The 20,300-nt window shown below is 33.2% G+C and overlaps 2 protein-coding genes across 2 annotated transcripts; one reads left to right on the top strand and one right to left on the bottom strand.

The window, feature by feature from the left end:
• Positions 1 to 5,929: 5,929 nt before the first annotated feature.
• On the top strand, positions 5,930 to 14,482 carry LOTGIDRAFT_163670 (hypothetical protein; the record flags this gene model as incomplete). The annotated part of the gene is made up of 4 exons (XM_009060197.1): positions 5,930 to 6,111; positions 9,685 to 9,977; positions 13,097 to 13,245; positions 14,339 to 14,482. 4 exons carry the CDS (start codon positions 5,930 to 5,932, stop codon positions 14,480 to 14,482), a joined length of 768 nt encoding a protein of 255 aa, XP_009058445.1.
• On the bottom strand, positions 14,375 to 19,705 carry LOTGIDRAFT_233583 (hypothetical protein). Its single transcript, XM_009060198.1, has 6 exons — positions 19,384 to 19,705; positions 18,713 to 18,823; positions 17,070 to 17,154; positions 16,696 to 16,869; positions 16,237 to 16,340; positions 14,375 to 15,872 (listed from the first exon to the last, which is right to left on the bottom strand). The coding sequence occupies exons 1-6, from the start codon at positions 19,567 to 19,569 to the stop codon at positions 15,810 to 15,812; spliced, it is 723 nt and encodes a 240-aa protein (XP_009058446.1). The 5' UTR covers positions 19,570 to 19,705; the 3' UTR covers positions 14,375 to 15,809.
• Between the last annotated feature and the right edge of the window lie 595 nt (positions 19,706 to 20,300).

A 20,300-nucleotide genomic window follows, 5' to 3' on the forward strand; every position in this document is an offset into this window, starting at 1 on the left:
CTTCTTACGTTTTCGCAAGCTTTTCGGTTCGTGATGGTTGGAAATGTGAAGGGAAAATGTGGTCCACTTGACGACTATCTTAACATGTACACGTCAATTCACATATATTTATACCAGTTCAGTTTAATTTGTGGATTGCCTATTGGTTTAATTATGATTTTCAATGCACTCGTGTTAAGACGTATATATCGAGTTAAAAAGCTGCGTTCGAAAGAAGACCGAAAATTTTCCAGACAATCGAGGTCTGCTTCCAAAAGACACAAAACAACCTTGATGTTAATCGCTATTTCTTCATTTTACGTCATCACCCTTCTGCCTTCTTTAATTATATCAGTTATACTCCATGTAGCTATAGTGTTAAAATCCCCCTTTCCACCAGTAGATCTATTTTTGAAAATTACACCCTTCAATGACTTATTCGAGTTAATCTCTGACTTGAACTACGCATGTAATTTCTTCATCTATATTCTCTCTGGAAAGGTGTTCCGGTTGGAGCTTCGGAAACTGTTCGCCACCAACAATGCTTACAGCACGTCAACAACCAAGTGTCGGGAAGACTTAGTGTAATCAAAGTTATTTTCAACGAACGTATATATCAAAGAAAGAATTTTTTACAAAGTTTAAATCGGTATCCATTTACCGTCGACTGGCATATCCAGTGAAAATGACTTATTCAAGGTCACCTGACTATCACTCGCCGACCGAGATTCAAATCCACGACCTCCATTCGCTTAGCGGAATCCAGCAAATGGGGTCATGGAATTTCCCAAACGACTGTGCCACAGAAACTAAAAAAAATGGGTAAGATGTATTAATCAAACACTATTTTGAACACATCATCACGTTGTAGAGCGTCTGCAAAGAATACACTCTGCCAATGCAGCCTACAAAAGGACACATGGAAAGTGTACAATGCATGGTTCACTTATTGTGTACTGTGCTACTTTTTGCCTTTTGGTATTTTGTAATGAGTCTAAAAAAAAGTGAATAAAATGTTTCCTGAAGTCCTCAAGTTTGATTTTTTCTTTTTTTGTCTTCGTCGCAATGCCGACCTAGTCACTTAAAGTGGGCAGGGATGTATCTAGAATTTGCCTCAAGGGGGGAAAGGGGCTAAATGAATTGTGTCTAAAAAAAAATGGCCCACCTCCGATATGCGGAAGTGGGAGTATGCAAAGATTTAATGCGAAAAAATTTGAGAGTACTATCGATTTTTTCAAAAGCTACTTTTAAGTTGTTTTATCTCTTAAAAAGATGAATACTTCCTCTTTTGACGTTAATGGAAAATAAAATAACAGAAATTGATAAATCCGTGTACAAAGGGAGACAGAATTGGCGTAGAAAAATAAAATATAAAGAAGAAACGAAGGCGGCAACTTAAATTGGAAAACCCGTGACACATTGTTTCCCAGACATATATGTTATTTTATGTTATTAAAAAATCTCCATGCGCGACTGTGTGTGGGTAACATTATTTATAGTAACATAATGAGAATCCAATGCATTAACCAATATTTTATGGAGATACTATTCTTAGACGAGAGGTAACTCTTTAAAAAAGAATAACTGTATATTTTAATAAAGCGTTAATTGTTTATAGCTCAGAAGATCTCTTTGAAGCAGTAATCTCTAAAGCATATTTCCATAAAAGGGAATTCATTATAAATCACTTTGTTCCAGTGATGTAACTGTCTTTTAAAAGAAATAGTCGCCTAATTATTTGCTTGGCGGACCATTAGAGCTCTATTAGAGCTACTATATCTAGCGTTTTTCAGTATAAATATCCGATACCAGAATATCTTACAATTCAATAAAAATTTAGCTCAATTATGATATAGGTAAAAGAATCTTGAAAACGCCTTGGGAATGAAGATAGCCTAAACTTCCACACTGAGTATTTTTGTAGGATTTGTATTCCCCCTCCTCCCTAAAAAAATCTGGAATACAGCTTCAAGAACCGGCAAATCAAATCAAATCAAATCATTACACGACTACATACTTTAATTTCCATCATCCATAATCTTGGTTTAAAAGAAAAGACTTTTAAATTGTGTCTACAGCAGCCTACTATGATGATAGACATAACAGGAATGACCTTTATAACCAATTAATCGTATTAATGAGACCCATTGAATGTGATTTCATCACGTTAAGAAAATTACCTTTTATAAACACTTAAGTGATATGAAGGATGAACTAATATGCGTTCAATATATGATCAGTAATGTATAGTCAATAGTCTTGTAAAGATGAAATACAAAATTGATTTTGGCGATTATATTGTGAGTAAATGTGAAATAAATGTAGAAGGATGACTACCAGCTGTTAGTGATTTCCTGAGGATGACATGTAGCCGTTTACCAGAGAACTTGCACAGCCCGTAGTGTTGATTATTATTTTGATATTTCGAAATAAATAATGAAATGAACGGAATTTGATACGTAATGAATGGAATTTAATACGTTCTAATGAGGGAAATATTGTCATGACAGCGGCATTTTCTTAATCATTTCCGATATCCCACCGTCCGTGGATCTTTAATGCGCAGTCTAGCACATCGGGTCTCGGTTAACTACCCAATCCGAACGCCTAGACACCTTTTCCATGTCAGCCTATCCGACCTGCATCACTGATAGAGGGAAGTCATGTTGAAAACATGCAAAGGTATATCTCGACCTATGCCAGAACTGAACCTTTGGCATTCAGGTTAGTGTGCAAGTGTGTAACTCACTAGTCCACAACGGATGTTTTGAAGATACATCAGAAAGAATCATTTTGTCATGTTTTCAGAATCTTTTTAGTTTGATCAAGAAAAAACTACATCAATACAATAAATCTGAAATCCATGATCATTTCTAGTCCAAATTGCTTTCATTGATTGTTAAACAACCAACTTAAATATCTCAACTGTTGGCATCAATAAATAAATAATAAAATAGCTTTATTGCTTTAATTTGATTTCTTCCATTGTAAAATTGCAGCTATAAATCAAGTAAAATGCATATTCCACATCTATAACAAGAGACCAAATATTTTTTGTAACGAAAAAAAAAAAGAAAGAAAAACTTCACACAATGCATGATATTTCTCTAACTTTCTGCCTGATTCCAACGAAAATTGGCTTCATTGAAAAATTTGTTACGAGTAGGCCTATGGCCAACCAAACGCGAAATAATGAAAATGTCTTTGATTAACATTTGCTGAACCCTTTTCAGACCATGACAAGAGTATGAATGCACCGGTAAACCAGATATTTTAAGAATTATGTCGCAACTAAGTATTCTTGAATTAAATTCTATCTAAAAAGAAAACCCAATTCAAGTCTTGATGCAACATAAAATGTCTAATAAAGAAACAATCCTAGCTTCACAGCTTTAATATCCGGCAATTTTATATTCGTAAGTGCAATTAACAATTTTAGTATACTTCCAATGATGAGGTGAAAAGTCTGAAGTAATGCCTGCCGGGGAAAATAGAAATACTCTCGCATTGATCTATCATCCATCTAGGTAATTGATGTCGGTTAAATGTCACTTTGGAATGTCAACTTATGTTATATTGATTACAAATGCAGACAGAAATTTCTTCATGGATTCAAAATAATATTTACCCTAGTTTTTATTAGGGCTGAAAGTAGAAATGTCTATGAAAATATGGGATTATTCCTTACATGGGTTGATTATACTCTATCCAGAATAGGTAAATAGTTCCGATCAAATAGTTAACTAATTTAATTTATTTTAAACACAGTTGGTTACTGGTTTAATCTACAACTGTTATAGTTATTAAATTTGCAGAAGATGAAATAACGCAAAAGTCAGACGAAAGTAATGCAGTATATATTTTTATGTGTTTTAGGTCAAAAACAAAGAGTTTCCATTAGTGTAAAGAATCAAATTTCTCACGTTGTGCCCACAATTTTTTGTAAGTATTGATACCTATTTTGAACATTGTTCCATATTCAGTATATCTTAAAAGATTTTTTTTATTATATTGTAATTCCACTGTGGTACTGAATGAGAGCTATGTTTTTCAACTATAACGGTCCAAGGGTTACATCGTCGGTAGAGGAGTGCATACAAGAGGTAACAAAATTAAATATTTAATTATTGCGTACGTTTACGCGGTTGCAACTTTTCAGTCGATGCCTTGAAAATACTAGAAAAAGGTATGTGTTCAATAACCAATATAATTGCGATTAATTCGACGTAACATAATTCTGAGCACTGGCAAATCAATCTTTGTTTTATACAACAAAACAATGCATTTACAGTTACAATTCCAATAGGTGGAAAAAGAATTAAACAACAAAAAATACATGGCAGTAATATTACCTCCTTATGAAAACAATTCCAATAGATGGAAAAACAAAAACAATGCATAACAGTTACATTACCTTCTTGTGAAAAACAATTCCAATAAGTGGAAGAAAGGAATTAAACATCAAAACAATGCAACGGCACTTACTTAGCTTCCTTATGAAAAACCATTCCAGTCGATGGAAACATCAAAACAATACATAGCAGTTACATTGCCTCCTCATGAAAACAATTCCAAAGGGCGGAAAACAATGCAACGGCACTTACTTTGCCTCCTTATGAAAAACTATTCCAGTCGATGGAAAAGAAATGACCCCCTTAGAAAAGGAATTAAATAACAACAAAAAAATCTTAACAGTTACATTACCTCCTTGTGAAAACCTATTCCAATATTCCTTTTAGCATGGCTGTTTTACAGAGAATGAAATGGCATTGAAACGTCATATTGAAAAAAAAAACAACTTCGCACAACATGCGATAGATCCGTAAGCTTAATGGTTTTAGCAGTTTTTTCACGAGAATCCTGAATTTCGTTACGTCATTAATTTACACCGACAATTTTTTCTTTGATATTGATACTTTTATTTAAAAAAATGTTTATATCAAAATGAAACGTTGTCACGTTAGCCATTTGAATAAATTGTCTTTACTCATCTGCCGTGATGCCAACACAAAATAATTTAACATTTCGGTACCGGTTGGTTGGATGGTAGATGATATCTCAGGCTAAATTCTGGAATCTTAGGGTCCATTATATGATCATGTATAAGATATTGAATGCTTACCACCAGAAGTATCCAAATTGTGTGCAGACAGTCAATGTTAAAATTATGGATTTGTGATTTTTTGAAAGAAGTGATTTAATTTTGAAGAACAAAACAATGCTTTTTTGTTATTGGTTTTGAGTTAATGCCCTTAATTTAGCATGTCAAAAGTGGTTTGTGAATGCGTAAACTTTGTGTACTTTAGTGAGATCTGATGAATTCGATTATGACGATTTTTTCGATGAACTTTATGTCCCTTTTCAAAGAAATTATATGAATGAACTTGCTTTTGATTGCGATGGAGATAAAAGCTTTGATTGGTTTATGACAAAAACATTACTTCATGTTAAAGTATATTGATGGCATTTATTTTGATGGCATTTATTTTGATCTTATTTTTCCCTTGCGAAAGCAAATGAAAGTTGGTTGATAAAGGAATTGAAACAGCATACATAAATTTAATAACTGCACGCAAGAATGTTGATAATGGCATGGAAATGGTGGCGACAATCATAACTTCCTGGGTAGATTTTGCTTGATTTATAGAGGAGCCGGACATTGGATTTCCGTTATATAAACTGCAATTCACAGCTGCAAAGACACTCTTTGTCGACAAGGGAAAAAACAATAATTTAAAGACAATATCCTATTTATAACCGTGTCAATTTCAATAAACTTAATTTCATATCCTGAACGCAACCAAGATGAACATCTGTATAAAGGTTGACAAATATTACAAATTCAGTTCCGCATTTGTCACTCAAGTAAACAAATAAATCGTATACTATTTACGTGATAAGAGTGGGAAAGGACAGATGGTTCTGTATAATGAACATTTCAAGAAGTAAAATGACGAAGTTTTTAAGTGTTTTCCTCTTTATTCTGCCAGTTGCATTAGCTTGGTGGCGTCCATCAGCTCATCAAACATGGCAATGGCAATTAGATAATAGCATAGATACTAGTCTTAATGTACAGGTTTATGATGTTGACCTATTTGATGTCAAAAGTAGTGACATACATGCTATAAAAAGGTAAGTTCATTTTTAGAATGCCAAACTATCTATTATACTAGGTTTACCTGTTATATATGTTTATTGGTTGGTGTTTGAAAACTTAAGTACGGATTTAAGCAAATTAAACAGAAAATTGTAGAGAAATATTTCTCCTGTTTATGCTTGAGCTTTTAGCTAATAATATCGAGTCTTATCAGGTCAAGCACCTGAACTAAGTAACTGCTTAGTAGCAATAAGTATGGTCCGTGTAAACCTATTTCAACAAATTCACAGTAGTAAATAGCATATTTTAGAAATATTTTCACGTATGATTTTTTCTTACTTCCTAATAATGAAAATTTTTATACTGTCCTTTTAAGAGGGCTGAATTTGGAAAATTGTGGCAATTGAACGCATTTAGACAACACCTTGTAAACTATATTTTATTAAGTGTTATACTTAAAGAAAGCTCTATAACGACGTGTGAAACCTGATTTAAATCCGTTTTGAACCCATATATCTTTAGATATATATGTATAGTTCTCACTTTGTTGACATAATTCATGTTAAAGGGAATAATTCTACATATAATTTTTTTTTAAGTCAACTTAAATATCCGTCTTAAACGGTTAGATCAAATCGCGGCAAGTATTTCCAGTTGTCTATTTATAACTGTCCTCCATACAATCCTTATTATTTCAATTATAATTCTAATATCCGTTTTAAACGCTAAGAAAAAAATGGCGGTAGGTATTTCCGGTTGTCTTCTTGTTACTGTTCTACATATATTCTTGATATTTCATTTATGATTTTAATATCCGTTTTAAACGCCAAAATCAAAATGGTGGTAGGTATTTCCGATTGTCTTCTTGTTACTGTTCTGCATATACTCCATATTTGTCATTTATTTAAAAAAAAAGCTAAACTCTAGGGAATGGCAATACTGGTTTATCGTGAATCATGGATAGATTTAAGCTTTTTAATTAAAATATTTTTCAACCTTATATGTCTTATAATCTTGAAGGAATCCGTTCAAGGTTATCAAATTATACACAATGTGACATTGTAAGTATTAACTTAATATCTGTAATCCGATAGATCGTTCTAATTTATATAACAACACATTAACAAGGCATGAGTTATAAGCATCATTATATATAATAGAACAACCAAGTTCATGTCAACAATTCTAGGTCAATGATTTGATGGAATGAAATGACATGGAGTTTTTCATTCGAATTGACTACAATTTCACCGGCAAATAACGACGGGAATATAGGCCAATAATGTGTCATATATAAAAAGAACATCCACTCCCAAATCTATTTTGATGAATAGAATGGAAACTATGTAGATCAAGTTCAAATTGCGGCAATTAAAAATCGAATATGACTTATCTGCCTACCTGTTGCGTTTAGAAGTTTAGACGTCAGATCAGACATCGAATTTCAAACACGTTGATTTAAAAAATATTAATAAGAAATATACATATCAATTACATTTTATCTATGCATAATATCGATTCAGATTGAAAACAAAGCTTATGTAAATACGTCTCTATATAAAACAGACAATTAATATGAATATAAAGCAGCAATTAAGAGTAAAATATAAATAAAAAAGTAACAAATAATGAGTAGTCTACTATATAATGTTGGAGAGAGGGCGTGTTTAAAGATATACTACCTCTTAGATTAACCAAAAAACAGAAATTTTAAAACTTGGTTAAAATGAATCTTATTTCATTAGTGGACCTACTTGGTGTCATAACTATACAAAAGAATCCCTTTATAATGCTTGAAATCGTCAATTATTACACAAAAAAAGGTATTGAAGGTACGCCATGATACCATCAAACCAAGTAAGTATGGAAGATAATCATGGTATTATCAAACCAAGAAAGTATTGAAGATAATCATGGTATTATCAAACCAAGAAAGTATGAAAGATAATTAATAGTATAATCAAACCAAGTATTTAAGGTTAATCATGGTATTATAAAACCAAGTAAATATGGAAGATGATCATAGTATTATAAAACCAAGTAAGTATAGAATGTTAATCAAAGTATTGTAAAACCAAGTAAGTATAGAATATTAATCATAGTATCATAAAAACCAAGTAAGTATAGAATGTTAATCATAGTATTATAAAACCAAGTATTGAAGGTTAATCATGGTATTATAAAACCAAGTAAGTATAGAATATTAATCATAGTATTATAAAACCAAGTAAGTATAGAATATTAATCATAGTATCATCAAACTAATTATGTATAGAATGTAATTCGTTCAGAAATATCTCGAACTAGTAATTTCACTTTTAAATTTTGTATTTGCTGTAATTACTAATAAGTCATAATCTTCAGAATATTGAACCCCTACCCTAAAAACATTGGTCATGATTCAGCCAAAGATGCCCCTTTTTATACCAAAAAGACGGAAAATAGATCACAAATTTTTCATATTGAAATTTTGATGACTTTTGATCATGTTGTTTTTTCCAACTTTTACAAGCTATCGCCATTTAAAAATATACGAGTATATTATTGTTTTTTTAACTGAATCCTCTACAGTTTGATTTTTTGGTTGAGGAACCTTAATATATTCTAAATCCTAAATTGGTGGTGAACAGTCGTAAGATTCAGACAAAGAACCCAGACAAAAACCCGGATGAAAACGTACGATGTCGCTTCGTCAGATAAGAATTGAAACATTTCGTAATCCAAGCGTATTAAACCCTAGAAAGCGGTTATTTAAGTGTTTTAAGCTATAATATTATCTGTGTTACCTTCGTTAATAACATTTACGTTCAGCAAAATTATTATTTAATAAAAAATACAAAATCGCTCTTAAATTGACTTTTAACAAATGCTACTTGCAAGGGCAAATGATAAAACAATTCTCAACAGAAAATTAAGTAGTACTTTGTATGTTTATCGAAAAAGCAAATAGTCTAATAGACTGATGGATTTGTCTGAATTTGAAATTGATTTGCATTTCATAATAGTAATTAGTATCTGGTACGCTTTTAATTCTAATTTCAAATCGAACTATTTGCAATCATGTGACGTCACATTTGACAATATTTTTTATCACCAAACAAACATCCACAACAAGTTTAGCACAAGACAAAAGATATGAATTTATTGTTTCTTATTCTTACAACTTAGTTAACATTATATTATATTTCTGGATGTTTGTTGTTTTAACAAATTGATGATGAGTTACTTCCCTTGACGTAGAACATACTTATCAGAATATGAAGACAGTAAATACTACAGTTTATTTAAGACTGTTTTATTTGTTTTGATCTGACTGAGTCTCATTGTTGTATAATTTCGAAAAATTATGTTTGATGGTGATTCCTCAAAAGCATCTTCACAGTGTTAAGCTTTGGACGTAGGCCGTTATATGCCACAAAATATGCAGACCACGGGACTGTACAACGAAAATGAAATTAAATTGCCAAATGGGACTAAATGTTAGTGCGCCATGCGTATAAATGATTTCAAAGTGGTTTGTTTATAAAATGATATGAAATGTAAGAAGGATATTTATTTTTGGCATGCGTATGTTACCTCGCCTAGCATGCTGTTCTTATTTTTTTCAGTCATGGTCGTAAATTAGTTTGCTACTTTTCGGCTGGCTCTTATGAAAATTGGCGCCCGGATGCCAACCAGTTCCCGGCATCTACATTAGGCAATAAACTTGAAGGATGGGACGAAAGATGGCTTGATATTCGAAAAGATAGTGTGAAGCAAATTATGGAAGCCCGACTCACCAAAGCTGTACAACTTGGTTGCGATGGCGTTGAACCCGACAATGTTGATGGTTATTCAAACAAAAATGGTTTAGGTCTCACAAGTAATGATCAGAAGCAGTTTAACATTTGGCTTGCTCAAAGTAAGAAACTATTATACGCCTACTTACAGTTTCCGTCCGATTCAAACGTGGTATGCTAATGTGGACTGATACGATAGCTTCTTGAGAAGATGTTAACATTTAAAAATTTTGACCATGAACAGCATTATTTTAACTACCTTCGTGAGCGTATATATTTGTTTTTTGTCTGGCAATCTATCGCTCGCTGCACTGTTATTCTCACAAGTTACAACGTCTCTAGATACATTAAAGGGGCAGGCAGGCCTTTTTTGACCAATCATACTTTAGTTTCAGAAACTGGAACTTTTTAGCTGAGCTAATCAGTAATAGTGTTCACAGCTCACCGTCGAAATTTGAGCCTTTAAATCCATGTGTGTCCAGAATTATCTGCGTTTGAATGTTTAAATGACGACTCGTCAATTCAATATACTCTGTGGTATATAGAAAGACACATATAGAACTAATTAGTATAATTCATAGTCTGAAGTATTTTCAAAGGAATTTTGTGATTTTCGTACATTTCTAAAGACTATTTACATATATTAAAGACTAATATCCGATGAACTATTCTCTTGATAATTTACGGACAGCTTTTAGACCACATATGGTTTTACCTTTCATGTACATGACATGAAAACCAAGGAACTAACACTGGGGTATCATCTCTCACTCAATATAAACAACAACTATAATATTGCTACATTGACTTGTTCTAAAAGGAGTGCATTAGCAATTTGCTATAGATCTTACAAGAAGCGAGAAATTACGACCCTTTATCTTTGATATGCCATCATTAACATGACGTTAATGATAGTTTAAGAAGCAATGCATTCGAGTTCACCTTTCCGAAAGAACAACATTATCATCAGAAAACTAAACGATTTCATTATCTTAAAAGACATCAGAAGATATCTTTCCAGGCAAGGTAATACGCCCACTGGCAGCTTTGATTTTAAATAATAAATATTTGGTAGTGCATTCACCAGTATGAAATATTCAACCTCCAGTCATACACTTCTTTTGGACTTTTTGTGGTGATACTGAATAATATTGTCAAGCTTTGTCAAAGTCCAGCAAGAATTGTTCCTTTTATTGTTTACGAGCTAAAGATTGAAAGCGTTTGTAAGAACAAGGTCAATAAATGCATGATAAAATATTTTTTGATTTTCAATAGGGTTCATCCATGGGAGATAATTAACAATTCACCAAGAAATATTTGATTGTTGAATGATTACAAACACTCGTGATTACAAATACTCACACCAAGTTTCGTCAAAATCCGCCAAGAATTGTCCTTTCTGGAGTATTTATGAGGCACAAATTGAACGCGTTTTCAAGAGCAATAACTGTATCAATATCAATTTTTGTTTATTTTAAATAGATTTAAGAGACACTCACACCAAATTTCGTCAAAATCCGTCACTAATTGTGCCAATGAATAATGCTTTAATCCTTACAGCTTTCTTATTGACAGGTTGGCAAATTAGAAGCAAAAAAACTTTCAAATTCAAGTATGCCTTTTCTAATAATTTAATTTAAAATTTACTTACTGCAGATTGACATTCGATGGCTTAAACGACTTATTAAGTATTTGGTTAGCGCTTTCATTATTAACGGCTTCCCTAGTGGCATCAAAACGTAATGGTAGGCTTGAAATATTTTCCCCACGACATGTAAACATACTAGTTGAAATAATGAAAATTCTTTAAAAATTCTTTTGACTGTATTCTCAGGGCACTTCGAGTAATCGGGCCCATGTTTGTAACAAGACATATGATTTGATCATGTTCAAAATAGCCCGACAAATCTGGTCCTACTCGTTCCTCATCCGGTAACACTACATGTCGGCTCGCACCCTCTAATCTGCACAACAAAATGCAAGATATCGCTATCCCTAGCTTGTCCTAAACGAAAATAAATTTTCTATAGTTCAAATCAGAAGGTATGAAGTCTTAAAATCACCTGGCCATTCCTAAAAATGTAGCTAAGTTATGACTATATGTGGAAACCTTATCGATTTACGTTACCTGTTTGCGCTATAATACAAGTGAAATATATACACCACGGATCTAACGAGTATTATATATTACAAAATGGGAAGGAGCTTCAGCTGTGCAATAACATCAAAATGAACTGGTTGTAGCATACCTAAGCTCCCCCTACTTTTATCTAAAATTCTATTTGACCTTCATGTTAAGTTATCAAATTATTGTACAACAAATTACTGATAATAGACTATCATTTTCCTCGAGCCCACATTTTAAGAAATTCATTGCTTTAAAACATTAAGTAAAAAATGCAATTATGTTACAACAGTAATTATTCATATTCCTTACACTTATCGTGGCAATAAAGCTAAAAAAATTGCCCTTAGTGAATGTTTGGTCGTCCTGCTTGACAGAAATAATTTTGAGTCGTAAGATTTCAGACAGTTCTTCTTTAATCTAATTAATGGGTGTCTTTATCGGATTTTAAGAGATCTACTGGACTAATCGTCATCAGCTTGATAAATACCATGATTACAGCTTTTCATATGAATCCGATACCGTTTTGTCAACGATTTGTCCAACAAATAATTTATGTATTAAGCATGTGGAAAGTGACGCATTTTCGCAAAGTCAAGGGCAACAGATCAATATCCGTTAACGGTTAATTGCAAAGTCATTTCAATCGAACTCATTCCATGTCTTGACCATATGTATGATCTCCCTATTCGGAGTATCATAGCTGAATTACAAAGATTCTTCCAGGTATTATGGGTATTAGGTTGTCGTTTACCAAAAGAAGAGAATTGTCAAAAAGGGACAACAATATTAGAGCTAGTTACATTTCCCATCGCGACAGATGGTATATTGCATTTCGATGAAATTGGTATGTTAATGTACAAGAGTACTACGTCTAGAAAATAGTTTTGATAGCTATATACGAGTTTTTTTTATGAATGTCAAAGCCATCTATTGCTTCTATTTGCACCATTCCAATTTTCCGTCAGATGTCTAACCGCTTATCAGACATCTGATTGAAAATTGGATGGTGCAAATCGCAGCTATAAGTGTCCCCGATACACTTGAACTCTTGACAACCCGTTCAACATTTCAAATGATGTGCAACTGCAATTTGTATTGATTCTCATATTTCAGCTGCTCATTCCAAGGGTTTGTCTGTTGGTCTGAAGAACGCTGTAGATCTGATCAAAGATTTAGAACCTTATTTTGATTGGGCCCTGAATGAAGAATGTGTTGAATACGATGAATGTAATAAATATAAACCATTTATTGACCACAGCAAGGTATGTAATTTTATACAACAAACTCTTTTCGCTACGATATCTCGATCCTCATTCATCTTGGTCGGGCCGAGAATTCCATAGCATCTATACGTATCATTTATGTAACTAGCTTCAGATCAGATGAATGCATTGAAAATAACACACTTATTGGTTGGTGCTACGATGTCTGGCTTCTTGCCATTGGTTGTTGTAGTTCAAGGGAGTGCGGAGCATAATGAACATGTATTAAGGTTAGTGAAAGAATGTACAGCGATCATAACGGAATGAAATATTATGTGTTGGCGTTTAAGAGCAGACCTAGGTATTCAATAACGTAAAATGTGGGCGTAAAAAACAAAATGTAAGTTAAGATAAAATATGCAAAAACGTATATTTAAATATTTTGATAATGTAAGAAAATAAAAAAGAAAAACAAAATTAACTAAGTTTCACTGACCTCTTCTCCATTTGATAACCTTTCTCAAGTGACCTTATTTAACAAAAACAATACCCTATGTTGACAAAACCTTTCATGCATTCTTAATGGCTTCCCTAGTGGCATCAAAATGTAATGATTGATAGCCTGAAATACTTTGAACTTGGCCGAAGATCATATTGAATTAATGAAATTCTGTAGTTTTTCTTTTTACTGTATTCTCAAAGGACTTCATTTTCTAGGACCTTTTCTTGTGACAAGCTCCAATAGTTTGTTCGTGTTTAAACATGAAGTGCCACTTAAGTTAGAAGAAGTCAGCTACTTCGGTTTACTTCAAAACCAGCTATTGTTCGGTAATTTATTGAATAAAACAAGGATTACCCCCTTCTGTTACCGTGTTTTAAACATGAGCAATATGTCGTCATAGAACTATAAGTTCACAAGTGTATTTTTTCTTGAAATTTATTTTCCAAGAAAGGGCACAAAAAGAGGCCACACCAGAAAGATCATATATACAAATTAAGCACTTTGATGTCAATGAATTGATGCACAGATGACCTTTTAATGTATTCGCATTGTGTACAAAAGGAGACAACTTTGTAATGATTCTTGTTAATTTTTTTGTTATTTTCATCCCCACCCCCATATACATTGTATATTTTGTTCTTCGTATTTCAGCCAGTGTTCCATGTAGAATATGTTGACCATCACAGTCAAGGAAGCAGCAAAAAGAATCACGTTTGTAGAAGTTCTGGTCGTCCTCACCAATTCAATACGTTAATTAAAGATTGGGATTTGACGTCATGGAGATTGACCTGTTAATTACCAGATTGTTCTACTGCAATTAAAGTTTTCAAAAGAACTATATTGAAATGTAAATTATCACAAGATATTTTTGCGCAAAGTCCAGCACAATGACCTTTGCCTTCCTACAAATATACACATCAGAACAAAGATATTCCGTCAAGTATTATAGCCTGTAGAATTAGCACAATGAGAATTCAGTACGATCACCTTCACATTAGTTGATATCAACCTACACGTGATCACTATTTCGGGTAATCACACCTTTACTGAATATTGGCGCATCACCTAGTCTACAATTAATTAGAAATTGATATCGAAACCTTTTTTTCATATTTAAAGAATGCATTTATTAAGTCACGTAACCCAAACCAGTTACAGTCGTCAACTCTTAATCATGTATTCTTACAAATGCAATCATATGGCATTCGAATACAGTTCAAAAATGACAAATACTCCTATATTTTATATTTATTTTCCATTTTATTTCTAATACACGTAAACAAAAAGTTCCAAGGGAGGTAACCCGTGTATTAACGATGTTTATTAATCAAACAAAAAGTGTAATCTTGAAATGAAATAAATGGAGTTTTACGTCCTACTTCGTGTACTCTTTAAGAAGATTTGGTGATAGCTGATGAATCACAGAACACCATCTGCTGGAATTTTAAAGTCTGTTCTTTATATCTATTTAATGAACCATGCAAGAGACACGCTCCCAATCTTTGATAATTTTTGGGGCAATTCTGGAATGACCATATGTATAGACTAAGCTTAAACTTTTTATAAGAATTTTATTACTAAACTGACGTACAAAAGAGTTTCAAAATACTGTTTTATTCAGTATGTTAGCAGGCTTACGAACAAATACAAAATAATGTTACATTACTCCCTCAGAAATAATGCAGTTGTGCTGGAACACCCTTATAAACATATAAAAGCATAGTATACAACTTGAAGAACTTCAAGATGAATAACCGTCGTTTGGATTATTATGGGTGTTTAGTGGAAGGAAGTTTTTTTTGCAATAAAAACAAACATCACAAAAGACTAAACTTTCCGTTTTTGAACGTGTGAGATTCAAGCAAGCACGTACAAGAAAAGCCTTTGTACAAAAGCATATTAGCACTAAAGTAAAAAAATATTAAAAAAAAATAACAATATCAGTTAAATTAAATTTGAAATTGAAGCAAAAATATATTCATTTGGAGATTATTGCATTATTGGAGATATGAGGTGTATAACCGAGATAATAAGTTTGACTTGATTTACACAATAGAAAAATTAAGATGAGATTGAAGGCAAAAATGGACTGCAGTGGAGATTATCGTAGCACAACAGATTATTACAGACCAAAATATCTGAATTCACGGTATAGCATGTGTTCATGAAGTTCGAAGTTGGGACCCTGAAATACAACAGTTATTAAAGTACACCATATTGATAGTAAAACAAACAACTGTATTTTTTAACAAAGTTAAAAATTTCAGTTCATAAAGTCCTGACAGACAGCTGCTCCTTGGCAAACTTCTGGGAATTTATCATCTTTCATATTATCTATACCCATTTGCAACTGGGTCGCCTGGAATAACGAGCACCTCCTATGTCGCTACAATGCAACGTAAATAACACTCAATATGGACTCTCTTCAGCTGAGCCAAAAGGGTGAGCATAAGCTGTCTCGCCACAGTATTAATTTTAGTGGGTATCGGGTGAACGGAACAGGGAACATCCACTTAGGGCTTGTAGCTGTATATAAAGGCATGACTTACACTATCGCTTTCCGTCTTGTTGCACGACTCAGGTGGGTTGAAGACAGCTGGATCTTTAATTCCAGCAGTAATATCACTAAATCCAACAACGTCCATAAAGTTCACTATAAATACACATTGATAATTGGTGCTCTAAGATTTGACATTTGTGTTTCTTATTACTCTACGTATATTATGGTACTTGTCAAAGGGTTACAAAGTTATGAGGAACCACTAATTAAGTCATAGGCAGTAATTCATGTCTAATTTCTCGCCAGAAAATCAATTTAAACTCTTTTAACCACGATAAAACAGTTGTCGTTAGTAGTTGACATCCATACCTCTTAGTCCTGTTAGAATGGATCCAGGAACTCGTTTAACACGTTTACGGGCAGACAGTTCCAGATTCTACTGGCAGTGACAAGGGTTTTTTTTTTTATGATAAATCTCCTAAAATCATTTTCCTTACTAGAGACTTACCTCCTTTTACACGGCCACTGATGACTTCATTGGTTGGAATGCATCCTTTCTTGGTCAAATCAAAAGTTGATCTTACAACATTAAAGAAAGATTTGTGTTCGTAGTAGTATGCTACTTGTGTCAGTTTTCTTAATCCAGTGCCTTGATAAAATTCTCCAATTTTCACAGCAGATTCTGAATAGAATATAAGAATAACAATGTATCTAAAGGTGCTCCCAAGAGTGCTTGTTAAACACATTAAGCTCAGAAATACTATGTAATTAATGCAACGTAACGAGTCGATTGATCACTTAAACAACGCAATAATTGGTGCTCTGTGCCCAACACTTAACTGATCCAGATGATATTGTTTGAGGATGTTTGCTTAAACTTACTTGGAACACATGCTTTCTTGAAAGATCGTTTTGTCGTCAGTGTTTTACACCAATTCTTTTTCAAACTAATGATGTAAATCTTTCCCTATTGAATCATAAGAGATTTGAATGTTAGATTTCTGGTTTACCTTGTTTTAAGTAGCACCAATCAAATCTATTCAATTTCGTTTAGTTTTTGTTTTCTGATAGTTTTCGTCCCCTTTGTAATATTAACAAGTTTCTAACACAGTTCCGTTCTAATGACGCTATTTTGTGAAAAATCGAATCAAAGCATTCCATGTAGAACTCTTGATAACATAACGAATTGTGAGATGACGAAAATCAAAGAGGACGTTATATTGCTCTACTTTCGGTTTTAGACAAAATTTCAATGTTACAAAGATCGACATGTAATGTTAGTCTAAATTTAGCCACAGGAAAATCCCGAGCAATGTAGGTACGTACATGTATAAAGATCGTGAATGAGGTAAATGTCGGAGTAACAAATACATTGAAGATCAATTTAGATTTCGTCCCATTATAACCCAGGTAAGGTTGAAGTGGGAAAGTAAATAACAGGAAACTTATTCTTGATTATTAGAAATTGCGGAAATAAGTGCATATTAAACAAGCAATTTTTCTTTGAAATTGGATTCAAATATATTTTTTAAGGATTTCAAAAGCTGATTTTGCAGCAATTCGATGTTTTACTTCTGAAATTCCTGCAAGTCCATTGCAATACACATCAAGAAAATGGTTTTGAAAGTGACATAATCTGGAATTACACGCGTGACATGAAAAAAGAACAGTATAGGAAGAATAATATTGGTTAGAATACTTCATAGTGCATATCCCAGGTAGATCTGAAAGACGGTGAAAGACGGGTTTTAAATGTTACAAACATTGAATAAAAAAAAAAAAGTTCTATATCAAACAGAATGAAACAGATCTCGTAATCTAAAGGTATCAAACCACCAGGACTCACTAACACATTCGAATGTAGTCCAGGCTATTTTTAGAAATCTTCTTCCTCTCTCCCTTTTGGGGTTTTTGCATGCCTATTATTGGTCTAGATTTGGAATTTGATGTCTGAAATTGCATTATCTTTAAGATTTGGTGAGATGATGAGAGACCTAAAGGCGGAAGGCTAATTCTAAAGGTAGTCGTTTTGTGAAGTGCCACACTCTAGCGGATGAGTATAATCGGTAGTAGTCTACTTCAATTTAAGTAGCTCAAAATTTTCATGGTCATCATATATTGAATTTTTTAGGAGACACTGAGAATTGGTCAGGCTTTCATTCGACATATTGGAAAGCCTTCAACGAGATTTCTGGAAAAAGTTGTAGAAGGTTGAATTTCGTGTTTTAACATGGGAAGAGATGGCAAATGAATTAGTGGAGTGAGTCCATCAGAGCGAAAAAAAAAAGAAAAGTAAAGACCCATTATTCAAGTTTATAACACCTTCAATTTAAAAAAAAGCCTGGATCATCCAGCCACTTGGAAACTTTACAACACGTATTTTCATTTGGCATGAAGCCCAAAAAAAACAATCAAAATTTTCAAATGTACTGGAGCGCAACTATTTAGTAAATTACATTACAACATTTGGATTTCTAAGTTGTTTCTCATAACAATGAAATTGGGGGATTTAACTTATGACTCACATTTTGATAATCTTCAATGACACGAATGGCATGGTTTTTACCGTCTCGTGTCATATTGGCAACAGCAGCAATTCTTTCATTCTTGGCATCGTAAGAGACTTTCGTATAGCCCTGAAAAAAAAATCATTTATGCAAATGATCTTATTCCAAAATAATATGTAAAAGTAGGAACATATTGAAGGATACTGGCTAGAATGTTCCTTGGGTTCCAGAAAATAGTCCATAGAATCTCACAAACATAGTTTGATTTAAGAATCCCTGGCGAGTGCAATTTCGACTAATTGGATAAATTGTTGTCACTGATCTGCAAATGGTTTCGAAATATATTAACAGGAATTCGTGGCACTTGAGAATTGTGACTGGTACATAGGTTTTCTGCAGACAGAATGTCTCATGAGTTCAGAATTGTCACTTGAGTGGGCATTTAGGCTACAAAACACCAGAACAAACTATCCAGTAGCAAAAAACAAGACGATAATGCTGATTCTATGGCCCCAGTAACTCCCACAAGTTTACGATTATGCCTTGTACCCTTTGCAAAAAACGAATTGCATAACATGCCAATCTAAAATCAATACATTTTGAGTTGTTTTCCTACACTATCAACTTCGATCTGCGTTATAGACAAACGAAACATTTATGAATTATATAAACAGTAATTTCAGACTTACGTAAACGGCTCCTTTTTTAATGAATCTGGCATATCCACCGATTATACCTTGATATCCTTCCCATTGGTCGGGTGTACAACAGCCGGCAACAGTGGGATACTCCATTTGCAACTCTGATTCATCATTGAATTTGTATTGTCCAAGAACAGCAACAAGGCATGCAGAGATGACAACCAATTTCAACATCTTGGCGACAGAATGAGCTTGTATTATGCAACTTTTCAGTGACTGTGTTCAATCACAATGATCAGACCTCACGGGACAATCTTTATGTATTTGTTAATGATCAACTATCATGTGATTTTTCGTCTTGAATACCCAGACATCCTTTATCATTTTACAACTTAAGAAAGACTTTTAAAGCGCGACTTGCCAAAGGTGAATATATAGACCGGTTCACGATGAGCAAATTTCTGTCTGGTCGAACTTATGTATATTTCCATACTAATTTATTCAATCAAATAAAAGTGAACTATTTTTACAAATGTTTATCTTTAAACTCATTTCGTGTCGTAAGGGACTCGTTACGACAAGTTGTGTTCCAGTTTGTAACCACCGCCATTGTCTGTTTTACTCGTGATGTTATTGATCAAGGTGAATATATAGGCCTGTTTACGGTTAGTACATTTCTACTACTCATCGTCGACTATGATCGCGCTCTTTTCAAATCTGCATGCTTTTTATATAATGTATTCGTGTCCATAGAAATATAAGTTTTGGAAATTTAAACTCTCTACTTGTAATTGCGTCCATGGCACCAAGAACTCACAGAAGTAGTTATTTCTTCGCACGAATAGGTAACGTAAATGGAAAAAGTTTTCAAAGTGAGGCTACTCATAATTTAGCTACAGGCGGCACAACGTATCGTTGGGCTAAAAAAAATACCAAGTTTACACTTTTTTCTCCCTTTTTAAAGA

This window comes from Lottia gigantea (genome assembly GCF_000327385.1).
Source record: "Lottia gigantea unplaced genomic scaffold LOTGIsca_41, whole genome shotgun sequence".
NCBI classification, from domain to species: domain Eukaryota; kingdom Metazoa; phylum Mollusca; class Gastropoda; family Lottiidae; genus Lottia; species Lottia gigantea.

What these genes read in the sequence shown, in the direction of transcription:
- LOTGIDRAFT_233583 (XM_009060198.1), bottom strand. Translation starts at nt 19,569, where the DNA reads ATGTTGAAATTGGTTGTCATCTCTGCATGCCTTGTTGCTGTTCTTGGA. An exon ending in TTAAAAAAGGAGCCGTTTAC is followed by an intron (nt 18,824 to 19,383) that starts GTAAGTCTGAAA and finishes TTTTTTTTTCAG; the next exon opens with GGCTATACGAAAGTCTCTTA. An exon ending in ACAAGACGGAAAGCGATAGT is followed by an intron (nt 15,873 to 16,236) that starts GTAAGTCATGCC and finishes GTTGTATTTCAG; the next exon opens with GGTCCCAACTTCGAACTTCA.